We start from the raw sequence: 14,592 nt of genomic DNA on the forward strand, positions 1-14,592 counted from the left end.
AAACAACTCCCACCAAAGTTTTGCATCCTTTTCTATTACTCAATTCTACCTATTGCGTTTCTACTGCCTGCTTGCCCTTATTGATAATGCTGTCATAGTGTCCCTTGTCAATATTGCTACTCCTCCTGCTTTTCCAATTTCCCTGTCCTTTCTAAAGGCCTTAAACCTGGAATATTTATCTCCCAGTCATGCCCAGCTTGCAGCCAGGTCTCAGTAATGGCCCCTAAGTCACACCCTTTAAGCTGAATTTCACCTTCCAATTCACTTGTTTTATTTCTTATGCTATATGCATTAGTGTACAGAACTTTTAATTGGGCAATAGGTCCTGTCCTGATTCCCTGATGTTTTTAAACACACATTTTAAACTTATCACACTCCTTGTTTTTCTTTAATCACTTCTGTGGTAATTTTATCAGTTATTTTGATATTAACTTAATTTAAGCTTGTAAGCAAGCACAGATTCAAATAGCTAACTTTACCCACTATAGTTTGAAGTTGTACTTACTGACATTTAATTTAGTACTGTGAATAGATGAATCTTTGTATCTTGTACTCAAGCACAGGAAGTTCCCTAACTGTTTCTGCCAACCTGGAAGTGTTTACACGATTGACAGCTGCATGCAGTCAGTTAAGATGGCTGAACAATAATGAACACATTTTTATACTTTGAACACTTTTCTAAATAATCAGCTGACCTTAACAACAATCATTACATGATGTTGGATCGACAAGTAACTCATTCTGAATCTAACAGAATATTTTTATTTTTTAAAAAAGAGGTTCAGAAGAAAAATTAACATTTCAAATCAGAAAAGCCTGCTTATTCCTGCTTTTATCAGCTACGCACTCTAAACTGATCAAATGCAGATCCTCTACGGTTTTTGTTTGGCTGGGATCCTGCTTTATGAGACTTAAAACTCATTTAAAACAAAGTTGAAGACTGGGAATGCCGCCACTAAAGAGAAGACAGACTTGCGTTTATATAGCGCCTTGCATGACCTTAGGACATCGCAAAGTGCTTTCCAGCCAATTAAGTACTTTTGAAGTGTAGTCACTGTTTTAATGTATGAAACCCGGCAGGGAATATGCACACAGCAAGCTCCCACATACAACTATGAGATAATGACCAGATAATCTATTTTAGTGATGTTGATTGAGGGATAACTATTGGCCAGGACACCAGGGAGAACTCTCCTGCCCTTCTTCGAATAGCACGTGGTATCTTTTATGTCCACTTGAGGGGACAGACGGGACCTCGGTTTAACGTCTCATCCAAAAGACGACAACTTAGACAGTGCAGCACGTCCTCAGCGAATTGCATTGAAGTGACAGCCTAGATTTTGTGCTCAAGACTCTGGGATGGGACTTGAAGCCACAACCTTCTGACTCAGAGGCAAGATTACGACCAACTGAGTTACAGCTGACACTGTGCAGCTCTACAGGCCTACAACTGAAAATTTGCCATTTCCAAAATATCTTGGAGGTGACAGATAACCTAGCAAGAAATTCAAAGTGCTTCAAGAGTCTTTTGGACAATTATGAGATGGAGTCACATCTCATTAAGCAACCAAAAGATATCAGAACTGCTACACTAATAACCAGTATGGCCAGAAAGGCACTGAATATGTCTAATGGTCTTCAGTTTGCGACAAATGAAGACAAGGCTGCTTTAGACATTGTACCTGGCAACCTGGAACAATTTTGAGCTGTAAAGGCTAAGGAAATCTAAAAATGCTATAGTTTCAAGATCCTCATGTGACAATGGAATTAGTTGTAGTAAGTCTCTGCACCGTAGATAGAACATAGAACTATGCTACAGATGGTTGTGCATGCCTTTCAAAATCTTCCCAGCTCTGGAGGAATTTCCAAGAAGCTTCACAAAGCACCTGAAAACCTGGTGGAAGTCACGGTTGTGGTGGATGACATTTTAGTCTGGGGTGCAGATGAACAAGACCATAATTGGAAACTGGAAGCCCTGTTGAAGCAATGCCAAATGCACTAAAAATTGAACAAATATAAAATGAAGTTCAAGGAACAAAAAGTGAAATACATGAGTCATCAACTCTCAACCAACTAAAACCAGATTCTGTTAACATCGAAGCAGTGCTTAAGATGCCTTCTCCAGTCAACAAGCAAGTCAAGCAGAGAACTCTGGGAAGGACTGCCTGCACCAGTTGCTCCAAAGTTAACACAGGTAGCTGCTCCTATTCGTCAACTACTGAAGAACAAAACTGATTTTACATTGGACTGTCACCATAAATGAAAAGTGGTTGGATGAGGTAAAGATCATCTCTGATTCACTCGTACTAAAATACCTTGACTCAATGAGTACTTCTACAGTACAACACACCTGAAAAAAGAGAAAACATGGCTCATGCATGAAGGACAATTTGTGCTTTATGCATTAAGATCATAAAGGAAACCATGTTCAATCAGTATTTCTGATCCGGAGAAATTAAATCAGTACATCTTTGTAAAGACATCACAAATCACTGGAAGTCATTTTGAAAAGGAGTCTAATTAGCACACCCAAAATGATCCAGTGAATGATGTAACATCTTCAGATACTAATTTGATGTTGTCTACAAAAAAGTAATGAGATGTTTCTTGTTGACATGCTTAGGAAAGCATACATACCGCATATGACCAGATGCACCGACAAAAAGGTAGTTGTGTCAAATGTGAACACTCAGAAACAAAAAATTCAAAGCCATCAACATGTTGAAATATTTAACTTTTGTGAAGATGGAATGTCAAAGATTATGCAAACTAATAGATTAGATCAGACCTGAAATTTTTGAGAATGACAATAGATGGCCTGACACAAGAAAATGACTGTGTATTTTAACATTAAAAATGAACTCTGCATACAGGGCAGACAAGTAGTTATACCTATCAATAGAAGACAAGAGATGAAGTGCAGAGCTAATTCCAGCTATATCAAAATCCAGCATTCTCTTTGGAGAACTAGAGGGGTAATTTAATCATTTCTGATTATCAAGGACATAGACACATCCATAAAAAAAATAGCAAGGTCCCTGAGACCGGTGACGGATTCACAACTGCATGTAATTAGATAGCTCACCCATAAAGAGCTCTGAAGTTTTCTCTGGTTTGTTACCCCATTGACATTAATAACAAACCCCACACTGTGTACAGAGTGCAGGGCTGGAACACTAAAACCCCGTTCAGCTGCTGTAAATCTGCTCCATCACTGATCTAAAAACACACCTGAAACAGCAATAAAAAGCAACCACCCCCGCTCCGCCCCTTCAGGAGCGCTGCTTACCGATGACCCGGGCCACCCCGGCCGTGAAGATGACCATTAGAGCGAGAATTAGTCTCTCTGCCATTTCCCAATTCTCTCGACGATAAATGTTCTGGGAGATTTTCCCTGCACCTGGTCTAGAAATTTGAATAAAAACTCTAGAATGTTCCCTCCCGTGAACCGTTACCCGGGGCCGAGACTTCAGTCCGGTTTATTTTCCTTCTCCAAGAGCCGCCAGGCTCCCGCGTCCAATTATTTACTGGTGTTTTACTAATCGCTCAGGCTCCCTGATGTCCAGCCCGATCCATCAATTTTCCGTTGAATTTTCACTCGCTCCATTCTCCCCCTGCCGGGAATCTCGACCCATCCGCCGCCAATTGTCACGCATGCGCACACCCTCCCTGAACCGATGCGGCTTGCGCAGGTCACGTGGCACCGCACGAGAAATTCGCCAGAGCGCGGATGGTTGGCTCATGCGTACTGTATTCAATTGAAGTGGACTTACATTGAGTCTGCAGCGCAGAAACAGGCCATTCGGCTAGGACTCGATGGGCCGAATGGCTTCCTTCAGTGCTGTAACCTTTCTCGGAACTGGTCCATGCCACATGAGCCGCCTCACTACTTCACCTAACCCTATCAGTATACCCTTCTATTCCTTTCTTCTTCCTGTGCTTATCCAGCTTCCCTTTAAATGCATCTATGCTATTTGTCTGAACTACTCCTTGTGGTAGAGTGTTCCATATTCTTAGAACTTTGGGTAAAGAAGTTTCTCCTGAATTCCCTAATGCATTTATTAATGACTGTCTTATATTGATGACCTCTAATTTTAGACTCCCCACAAGTGCAAACATTTTCTCTAAGTCTACCCTATCATAATATTAATTTCAATAAAACTTTGGCCTTCCCCGTCCTAACTCACCCTTATTTGCCGCTGAAACCCTCATTCATGCTTTACAACTTCTAAGTTAAATTTTACTAACGTCATCCTCGTTGATCTTGCAACCTCCATCTTACAAAAACTACATCTCAACCAGAACTCTGCCATTGCAACCCATCACCCCAACCCTTGGCAACTTCCATTGGCTCCCTATCTCACATTGCATTGATTTTACAATGCTTATGCTTGGTTACAAAATCCTCCATGACGGCAGTGGTCCCAACTCTACCTTACATTCCAGGTCGCTTCCTCCAGTTTTCTGAGTCTGGACTACTGTGGATTCACCCTGCCCTTTGGCTCCATCAATGGGAGCAGAATCTTCAGCCATCATAGCCCTACAACTTTCAGAAAAAAATTGTCTGAACAATTGGTTTGATTTGTGGTAGTTGTTAGTCACAGATTGATAAATTTACATACGAACATATGAATTAAGAGTAGGCCATTCGGCCCCTCGAGCCTGCTCTGCCATTTGATAAGATCATGGCTGATCTGATCATGACCTCAACCCTACTTTCCCGTCTGCCTACTATAACCTATGACTCCCTTGTAAATCAGGAATCTATCTAACTCAGCCTTAAAAATATTCAATGACCCTGCCTCCACCGTTCTCTGGGGAAGGGAGTTCCACAGACTCACGACCCTCTGAGAGAAAAAAATTCTCCTCATCTCCATTTTAAATGGGAGACCCATTACTTTTATACTGTGTCCCCTGGTTCTAGTCTCTCCCACAAGGGGAAACATCCTCTCAGCATCTACCCCTTCAAGTCCCCTCAGGATCTTATATGTTTCAATAAGGTCTCCTCTCATTCTTCTAAACTCCAATGTATACAGGCCCAACCTTTCCAATCTTTCCTCATAAGATAACCCCCTCATCCCAGGAATCAGTCGAGTGAACCTTCTCTGAACCGCCTCTAAAGCAATTATGTCCTTTCTTAAATAAGGAGGCCAATACTGCACACAGTATTCTAGATTTGGTCTCACCAATCCCCTGTACAACTGTAGCTAAACATCTCTACTTCTATATTCCATTCCCCTTGCAATAAGTGACAACATTCCATTTGCCTACCTAATCACTTGCTCTACCTCCATGTTAACTTTTTGTGATTCACCCAGATCCCTCTGTACCTCAGAGTTCTGCAATCTCTCTCTATTTAAATACTGGTTTTCTATTCCTCCTGCCAAAGTGGACAAGTTCACATTTTCCCACATTATACTCCATCTGCCAAATTTTTGCCCACACACTTAACCTATCGACATCCCTTTGCAGACTCTTTACAACTTACTTTCCTACCTACCTTTGCGTCATCAGCAAATTTAGCAACCATACATTCAGTCCCTTCATCCAAGTCATCGATATAGATTGTAAATAGTTGAGGCCCCAGCACTGATCTCTGTGGTACTCCACTCGTTACATCTTGCCAACCTGAAAATGACCCATTTATGCCTACTCTCTGTTTCCTGTTAGCTAACCAATCCTTTATCCATGCTGATATGTTACCCTTTACACCATGAGCTCTTATTTTGTGTAGTAGCCTTTGATGTGGCACCTTGTCAAATGCCTTCTGGAAATCCAAGTACACCACATCCACAGGATCCCCTTCATCCACGTTGCTTGTTACTTCCTCAAAGAACTCTAATAAATTAGTCAAACATGATTTCCCTTTCACAAAGCCATGTTGACTCTGCCTGATTGTATTGAGATTTTCTAAGTGCCCTGCCATAACTTCCTTAATAATAGATTCTAGCATTTTCCCTATGACAGATGTTAAGCTAACTGGCCTGTAGTTTCCTGCTTTCTGTCTCCCTCCTTTCTTGCTTAGAGGAGTTACATTCGCTATTTTCCAATCTGATGGGACCCTTCCAGAATCTAGGGAATTTTGGAAAATTAATACCAATGCATCTGCTATCTTTGCAGCCACTTCTTTTAAGACCCTAGGATAAAATCTGTCAGGATCTGGGGACTTGTCAGCTTTTAGTTCTAATAATTTTTTCAGAACCCTTTCCCTGGTAATTGTAAGTGTTTTAAGTCCTTCCCTTCCTTTCACCTCTTGATTCGCAATTATTTCTGGCATGTTATTTGTATCCTCTGCAGTGAAGACAGACGCAAAATATCTGTTCAATTCATCCGCCATTTCATTGTTCTCCATTATTAATTCCCCAGACTCATTCTCTAGAGGTCCGACGCTCATTTTACTTACTTTTTTCCTTTTTAAATACCTGTAGAAACTCTTACTATCTGTTTTTATATTTCTAGCTAGCTTTCTCTCATATTCTAATTGCTCCCTCATTATTCTTTTAGTCATTCTTTGCTGTTTTTTATATTCTGTCCAATCTTCTGACCTGCCACTAATCTTCGCGGAATTGTATGCTTTTTCTTTCAATTTGATACTATCTCTAACTTCTTTAGTTAGCCACGGATGATACGTCCTTCCCCTACAGTCTTTCTTTCTCACTGGAATGTATCTTTGCTGAATGTTATGAAATATCTCATTAAATGTCTGCCACTGTATCTCTACTGACCTATCCCTTAACCTAATTTCCCAGTTCACTTTAGCCAGCTCTGTCTTCATACCCTCATAATTGCCCTTATTTAAGTTTAAACACTAATCTTAGACCTACTCTTCTCTCCCTCAAACGGAATGTGAAATTCAATCATATTGTGATCACTGCTACCTAGAGCAAAATGTACCAATTTTCATTCATTTCCTCAACCACTTTGTATTGCATCATCTCTTTCCAAGATTCAAAAGCCTTCTTAAACCTAAGTCTTCAGTCACATCTTTGGTCCTTTCCCCTAACTTTCTCCCAATTGATGTCCAATCTGCCTCTTTGTGAAGGGCCTTGGAATATTTTACTATGTTAATGATGCTATATAAGTGTAAGGTTTTCTTACTGTATTTAAGACCAGCATTAAAATATGATGGATGATTTATGATGCTACGGACACAATAGGGGTTAAAGTGGGCCAGAATGAGTATATTGGAACACTGGCAGAAAAGCAAGTGCTTCCCAAAATGGAAGATAGCCGATTCAAATACAATCATCTCAGGAGCATTACTTGTTTTGTGAAGGCTGCCTGGGAATTAGGAGAGAGCAATACACAAAGCTATGACGCTATAGTCTGCTGTTTTTTCATGGAAAGAAAATACATGAAAGAGTTCTTCTTGGATCATACTGAGCAATTGTTTATGAAATGCAGAAAATAGATGCATGCGAGTTGGTCAACTGGCTGGACTCTCACTCTGGGTAGGTGTGCCACACGGGGAGACAATAAATAAACACATTAAAATATAAATTAGCACTCTCTCATTTTCTTGCTGTCTTCTGAGCCTATGGTTTCTTCTTCTCTGATCTTGCATTCCTGTGGCAATTGGTTGCAAGTTACTGGTGTATTAATGAATTGTTATTACTGACATCCTGTACATTGAGAAGATAAAATCCATTACATCCTTTTGTACTTTTTGGTATTGTTGATGGCTGAATATTTACTTATGGATTAACCCATTTAAATTAGGGAAACTTTATTTTTTCCATTGATTTATGATTAATTTTATTTCTTCATAATGAACTTTATTCATTAATTCAAATTTGAGAAAGCCAACAATGTGGGTTGGGAGGAACAAAGATTGGGCAACATGGTCAAGTGTTATGATTGTGGGGACAAAGATTATATAGAGCAAGTGTTCAATATCCCTACTTCATAAATTCCACTATAACCACTGATGGATATCCTGGAAGTGATATATACATTTAAGGTGTGGCGTGCAGTGGGTGCAAGACTTTTAATTATATAAAAACTTGTATTGTACCTTTATTGTACAAAAACAGCCCAAGGTGCTTCACAGGGGCATAGTCAGACAAAAATGGACACCGACCCAAAGAAAGAATAGTAGGAGGGCTGATCAAAAGCTTCATCAAAGAAATGTCTTTAAGGAAGATAGTGAGGTGGAGAAGCAGGGAAGTTTAAGGAATGAATTCCAGAGCGTTCCACATAGATGGCTAAATGCACAACCACCAATGGTGGGGTAAAGGGAGGAGGATTCACAATAGGCCGGAGCCAGAGGAGTTCTGGGAGTGCTGTAGTATTGGAGGAGGTTAGGGAGGGGTAAGGCTATGCAGGATTTAAACACGAGGATGAGAATTTTAAATTGGGTTCCAGTCCCACAACACTACCAATGTAGGACAATGTTCGGGGTCGAATAGGATGTCAAGTTTGTCTGGTTCAACCTGAGATAGTAGCCAGGAAGGAGAATAGAATCAGTAACAAGGGTACGGAGTTTGTGGTGGGGGCCAAAGAAGATAGCTTCAATCTTCTCAATGTTTAATTGGAGGAAAATGTGGCTCATCCAAGCCTGAATGAAGACATGGTTCATGGGTGAAGAGACTTTGGGTAGGATAGGATATGGGCAACAGCGTTTTGGATGAGCTGAAGGATGGAGGACAAGAGGCCTGCCAGCAGAGCATTGGAATAGTGAAGTCTGTAGGTGGCAAAGGCGCAGATAAGGGTTTTGTCAGCAGATAGGCTGAAGCAGAGGTGGAGGTGGAGGCGGAGGCAGGCAATGTTAGAGGTTGAAGGAGGTGGTCCTAGGGGTCAGAAGCTATGTTCGGGGTCGAATAGGATGTCAAGTTTGTCTGGTTCAACCTGAGATAGTAGCCACGAAGGAGAATGAAATCAGTAACAAGGGTACAGAGTTTGTGGTGGGGGCCAAAGAAGATAGCTTCAATCTTCCCAATGTTTAATTGGAGGAAAATGTGGCTCATCCAAGCCTGAATGTATATAAATACAGTACTATTAGTCTATGATTTTAATGATATGAAATCACTCAATGAAAAGGGCATTAATGCAGATACCCTTGGTACGATTCAGGCAGCCTAGTGCAAAGAAACATTTCCACAAGCAAACCAAAACGTATTCAATGAAGTAACCTGATGTGCCCCAAATAAACAATAATGCAATTTACCCTTGATATGCATTACAGACAAATAAAACCCGTGTGGAGCATAAATGCCGGCATAGACCAGTTGGGTTGAATGGCCTGATTCTGTGCTGTAAATTCTATGTAATTCGACGTAACTCTGAAAGACTGTATATCTTAGGCTTCAACTACAGATCAGGTTTATTAAGAAATATAGTATAACAACCGAAGTCAAGGAACCGCTGGTGGCAAGTCACAATTTGAATGGGCAATATTTGAATGACATTCAACGGCATTACCATCATCGAATCCCCCACCATCAACATCCTGGGGGTCACCATTGACCAGAAACTTAACTGGACCAGCCATATAAATACTGTGGCTACGAGAGCAGGTCAGAGGCTGGGTATTCTGCGGCGAGTGACTCACCTCCTGACTCCCCAAAGCCTTTCCACCATCGACAAGGCACAAGTCAGGAGTGTGATGGAATACTCTCCACTTGCTTGGATGAGTGCAGCTCCAACAACACTCAAGAAGCTCGACACCATCCAAGATAAAGCAGCCCGCTTAATTGGCACCCCATCCACCATCCTAAACATTCACTCCCTTCACCACCGGCGCACTGTGGCTGCAGTGTGTACCATCCACAGGATGCACTGCAGCAACTCGCCAAGGCTTCTTCGACAGCACCTCCCCAACCCGCGACCTCTACCACCTAGAAGGACAAGAGCAGCAGGCACATGGGAACAACACCACCTGCACATTCCCCTTCAAGTCACACACCATCCCGACTTGGAAATATATCGCCGTTCCTTCATCGTCACTGGGTCAAAATCCTGGAACTCCCTTCCTAACAGCACTGTGGGAGAACCATCACCACACGGACTGCAGCGGTTCAAGAAGGCGACTCACCACCACCTTCTCAAGGGCAATTGGAGATGGGCAATAAATGCCGGCCTCGGCAGCGACGCCCACATCCCATGAATGAATTTTTAAAAAGTCACAATGGTCTAGGGATGGGCAATAAATGCTGGCCTTGCCAGCAATACCCACATCCCCCCAGCTTGCGCGCTCTCTCTCCCTCCCCCCAGCCTGTGCTCTCTCTCTCGATCTGCCCCCGCTCGCTCTCTCTCCCCCTTTCCCCCCCACTCGCTCTCTGTCTGTCTCCCTCTCCCCCCGCTCGCTCTCTGTCTGACTCCCACTCCCCCCGCTCGCGCTCTCTCTCCCTCCCCCCACTTGCGCTCTCTCTCCCTCCCCCCCGCTCGCTCGCTCTCTCTCCCTCCCCCCGCTCGCTCGCTCTCTCTCCCTCCCCCCAGCTCGCTCGCTCTCTCTCCCTCCCCCCCCTCGCGCTCTCTCTCCCTCCCCAGCTTGCGCTCTCTCTCCCTCCACCCCCGCTCGCGCTCTCTCTCCCTCCACCCCCGCTCGCGCTCTCTCTCCCACCCACCCCGCTCGCGCTCTCCGCCCCCCTCCGCTCGCTCGGCCTCACGCTCTTACCCCCTCTCTCTCCTACTCGCTGTCTGGTTCCCCTGCTCTCTGCCCCTTCTCTTGCACACTCCCTGTCGCTCCCTCCAAATGTAACTGTGTCTGTGTGCTGAAGTCAATGTAATGTTAAGTCTATTCTTCCCCATGTCTCCTTACACATCCAATGAGAGGGTTCAAAGATGAGCAACAAGACTGATACCAAATGTAAAAGGGATGAGCTATGAACAGATTAGAGAAATTCAAGCTTTATAGTCCAGAGAAAAGAAAGTAAAGGGAGGCCTCATTGAAGGAAACTATTAAATAGTACTGATGTGGAGATGCCGGTGATGGACTGGGGTTGACAATTGTAAACAATTTTACAACACCAAGTTATAGTCCAGCAATTTTATTTTAAATTCAGAAGCTTTCGGAGGCTACCTCCTTCGTCAGGTGAACGATTTTCACATCGTTCACCTGAGGAAGGAGGTAGCCTCCGAAAGCTTGTGAATTTAAAATAAAATTGCTGGACTATAACTTGGTGTTGTAAAATTGTTTACAATTAAATAGTACAGATAAGGTATATCCCGAATATTTTTTCAGGGTAAAGTCAAACTTGCAAAACAAAAATTACTCTACGGATTCTAAATATTTGAAAGTCTACTGGTTAAGATAATGGAGTTCGGCATCAGGGGAGTCAAAAATGCAATTAGCTGCCACGCTGTGTAAGTTGAAGAACTGGATGGTGTTTCTAGTTTTTGTCTTGTTTTGTGTTACGGAATTCAAGACTCTCCACTCATTTATATCACCCTCTGTATATTTCTAAGGAGTTTCTGTGCTTCAGTGAGCAAATAGTGTTATTTCCCCCATTCATTTCCATGAATCCACTTTTAAGATGGAATCAAGACCCTGTATATTACTTCAAAAACAAAATGCTGCGGATGCTGGAAATCTGAAATAAAAACAGAAAATGTTGGAGAAGCTCAGCAAGTCAGCATATTACTTAGTGGAAACTAATGCATTGCTCTTTTGGTAGTTGTTAAATGTCATCGTGCTGAAGTGCCTGAAAATGGACAAATAATGGCAGGCTTTGGACCTACATACAAATATCGGGAGACAATCACCTACCGCTGTACTGAAGGTTTTGAAATTGTTGGAGAGAGTGCCATTATATGTAGTGAAAATAGCACATTTGTGCCATGAACTGTGAACCACTGTTCACCGTTTCTTGAGCTTGAGGATCAAACCAAACGATGTGGGTGGAACTTTATTCAAGTCTGTTAAAACTATAAATGTTTCAATGTCATGTGGATTTTTTTCCCCAATTGACATTGGCACATCGACCTATTTCTTCCTTCTCACTCCTACAATGAGTTTTTATAGAATGAAAATTGAATATTTTCGAATGGCCTAATCAGCAAAGGAAACTTAATGGTTGAATGCCGACACAGATCCCTTTTAAAATACAAGGTTTTATAGTCACAAACGCATGCGTGTATATTTATTTCATTGAGGAACTGATGGAATCATAGAATTTTACAACATGGAAGGAGTCTATTGAGGCCCTTGCGCCAGTGTCAGCTCATTGGAAAAGCTAATTACTTTGGCTGTTTAACCTACCCTTTCTCCATACTTTATCTTTTTTTCCCCAAAATATTTATCCACTATTATAGATTCTTCTTTCATCTCTGTTTCTGGTGGGGCATTCCAATTCTGCAGTAATAATAAAAAAAAATCTCCTAAACTCTCCTTTTGTTCTTTTGGTGATATTGAATTTATGCCCTCTAGTTACTGATTCAGTCACCAGTGGAAATAGTTTTACCCTATTTATCTGATCAAACCTCTTCATAATTTTGAACATGATGTGGAGATGCCGGTGATGGACTTGGGTGTACAAATGTAAGGAATCTTACAACACCGGGTTATAGTCCAACAGTTTTATTTGAAAATCAGGCTTTCTCCTTCGTCAGATGAGTGTCGGATTCCTTGATAATTACCGCATATATAGTCACAGGACAATGCCTGGTGATTACATATAATCTTTCCAACTGCCCGTTATCAAGGCAATCAAAGGAATTGAAAAGTGTTCAGACAGAGAAACATTAGATACCAGACTACTGAATATACAAACGGCCAGAACCAAAGACAGGGAGGGAGAGAGAGAGAGAAACATCCAAAAGGAAGAGAAAGAGAGAGAATGACCAGTTGTATTAAAAACAGATAACTTTTTTTCGCTGGTGGGGTTACGTGTAGCGCGACATGAACCCAAGATCCTGGTTGAGGCCGTCCTCATGGTTGCGGAACTTGGCTATCAATTTCTGCTCGACGATTTTGCGTTGTCTTGTGTCTCGAAGGCCGCGTTGGAGAACGCTTACCCGAAGATTGGTGGCTGAATGTCCTTGACTGTTCTTTCACATCTCCTCTTGCCCTTCACTGTTCTAATGAAAAGAGCCTTAGTTTCTCTGGTGTCTCCTTATAATTAAATTGTTACTGAATTAGTGAGTAGAAATTTCCCAAACATATTACAAATACAGAGAAGGTTCCTCACAAAGTTATATGTTATATATGAACCCAAATCATCGGAAGACCAGGAACACACAAAACAACATGTTGCAACGGAACCAAAACAATCCACAGAGGCTCCATAGTAGAACCATTGAAGTTTGCAACACGTATTTGCAGAAGAACAGTAGAAGATTAGTGAGCTTTTCCTTTAACACGGTTATGGTTCAAGACATTCATTGCCTTGATATGTCATGAATAAAAAAAAATGCCATGCCTTGATATCCATCGTAGCATGCCCAGGGAATGAACAGAGAATCCTCTTCTGGTTACTTCAGTTATTGATTTTATCCTGGGATCGCGTGGCCTGCCTTGTTTTCAGACGGTGGCACAAAATGCTACATTAGACTTTGATTTAGGCTTTAACTACCGTATAAACTTATTAAACAGTAAAAGAACTAGTGAATAGTCGGAGTAACACAACATATATTTTACTGTAGTTATTAAGCATAGCTAGCTCCTCGAGTGTTGGAAGATAGTAACTAGTTAGTGACTGCTGTGCTGAACTGCGATATACGTAACATTCTACAAAAGCTATCTGGCCTGACTATCGGTCTTTGAAGGCTTCAGACAGACTCCCCGATTTGAACAAAACAGGTTCATAAATAATTTCAAAAAAATGTCTGGGACCAAGCAGATTTAAATAACTCTGTAAATTTTTAAAAAGCTGCTAATTAAAGGCATATTTCAACAAATACCACAAGATGTTTCTTTTTGAATTAAACGGCTTTGCCACTTGAGATGCCAGTTTCAGATAATTTGACTAATACCATAAGGGTTGTACCAAGTTAAGACATGATTTCCATGAGTGAAGCTGTTTTTTTAATCCCTTTTGTACCATGACAGAATTAAAGGCACCAATACCACACTGAGTCTTAGTCAGAAATGCTTCATTTTTATCACAGGGACAACTGGTCATTAAATTAGTTCCATTCCAGAAGACCAACTAGGGAGAGATAAAGGGAAAAGAAAAATATAAAAGAACCACAGTTAATAAGAACATAAGAATTAGGAGCAGGAGTAGGCCATATGGCCCCTCAAACCTGCTCCGTCATTCAATAAGATCATGGCTGATCTTCAACCTCAACTCCACTCTCCCGCTCGCCTGATCCCCATATCCCTTGATTCCCCTGGAGTCCAAAAATCTATCTATCTCAGCCTTGAATATACTCAACGACTCAGCATCCACAGCCCTTTGGGGTAGAGAATTCCAAAGATTCTCAACCCTGAGTGAAGAAATTCCTCTTAAATGGCCGACGCCTTATCCTGAGACTATGCCCCCTAGTTTTAGACCCTCCAGCCAGGGGAAACAATCTCTCAGCATCTACCCTGTCAAGCTCCCTCAGAATCTTGTATGTTTCAATTAGATCACCTCTCATTCTTCTAAACTCCAGAAAGTATAGGCACATTCTACTCAATCTTTCCTCATAGGATAACCCTCTCATCCCAGG

At 41.8% G+C, this 14,592-nt stretch overlaps 1 protein-coding gene across 1 annotated transcript in view; it reads right to left on the reverse strand.

Moving 5' to 3' along the window:
• The window catches only part of LOC137344708 (C4b-binding protein alpha chain-like), a 73,542-nt gene extending 69,896 nt beyond the window's left edge, over nucleotides 1-3,646 (reverse strand). The window contains exon 1 of the mRNA XM_068007838.1: nucleotides 3,290-3,646. Within this exon, the coding sequence (XP_067863939.1) occupies nucleotides 3,290-3,353 (64 nt within the window). The 5' untranslated portion in view covers nucleotides 3,354-3,646. The remainder of the gene's footprint in view (nucleotides 1-3,289) is intronic.
• Nucleotides 3,647-14,592: the final 10,946 nt, after the last annotated feature.

This window comes from Heptranchias perlo, chromosome 27 (assembly GCF_035084215.1).
Source record: "Heptranchias perlo isolate sHepPer1 chromosome 27, sHepPer1.hap1, whole genome shotgun sequence".
Taxonomy (NCBI): domain Eukaryota; kingdom Metazoa; phylum Chordata; class Chondrichthyes; order Hexanchiformes; family Hexanchidae; genus Heptranchias; species Heptranchias perlo.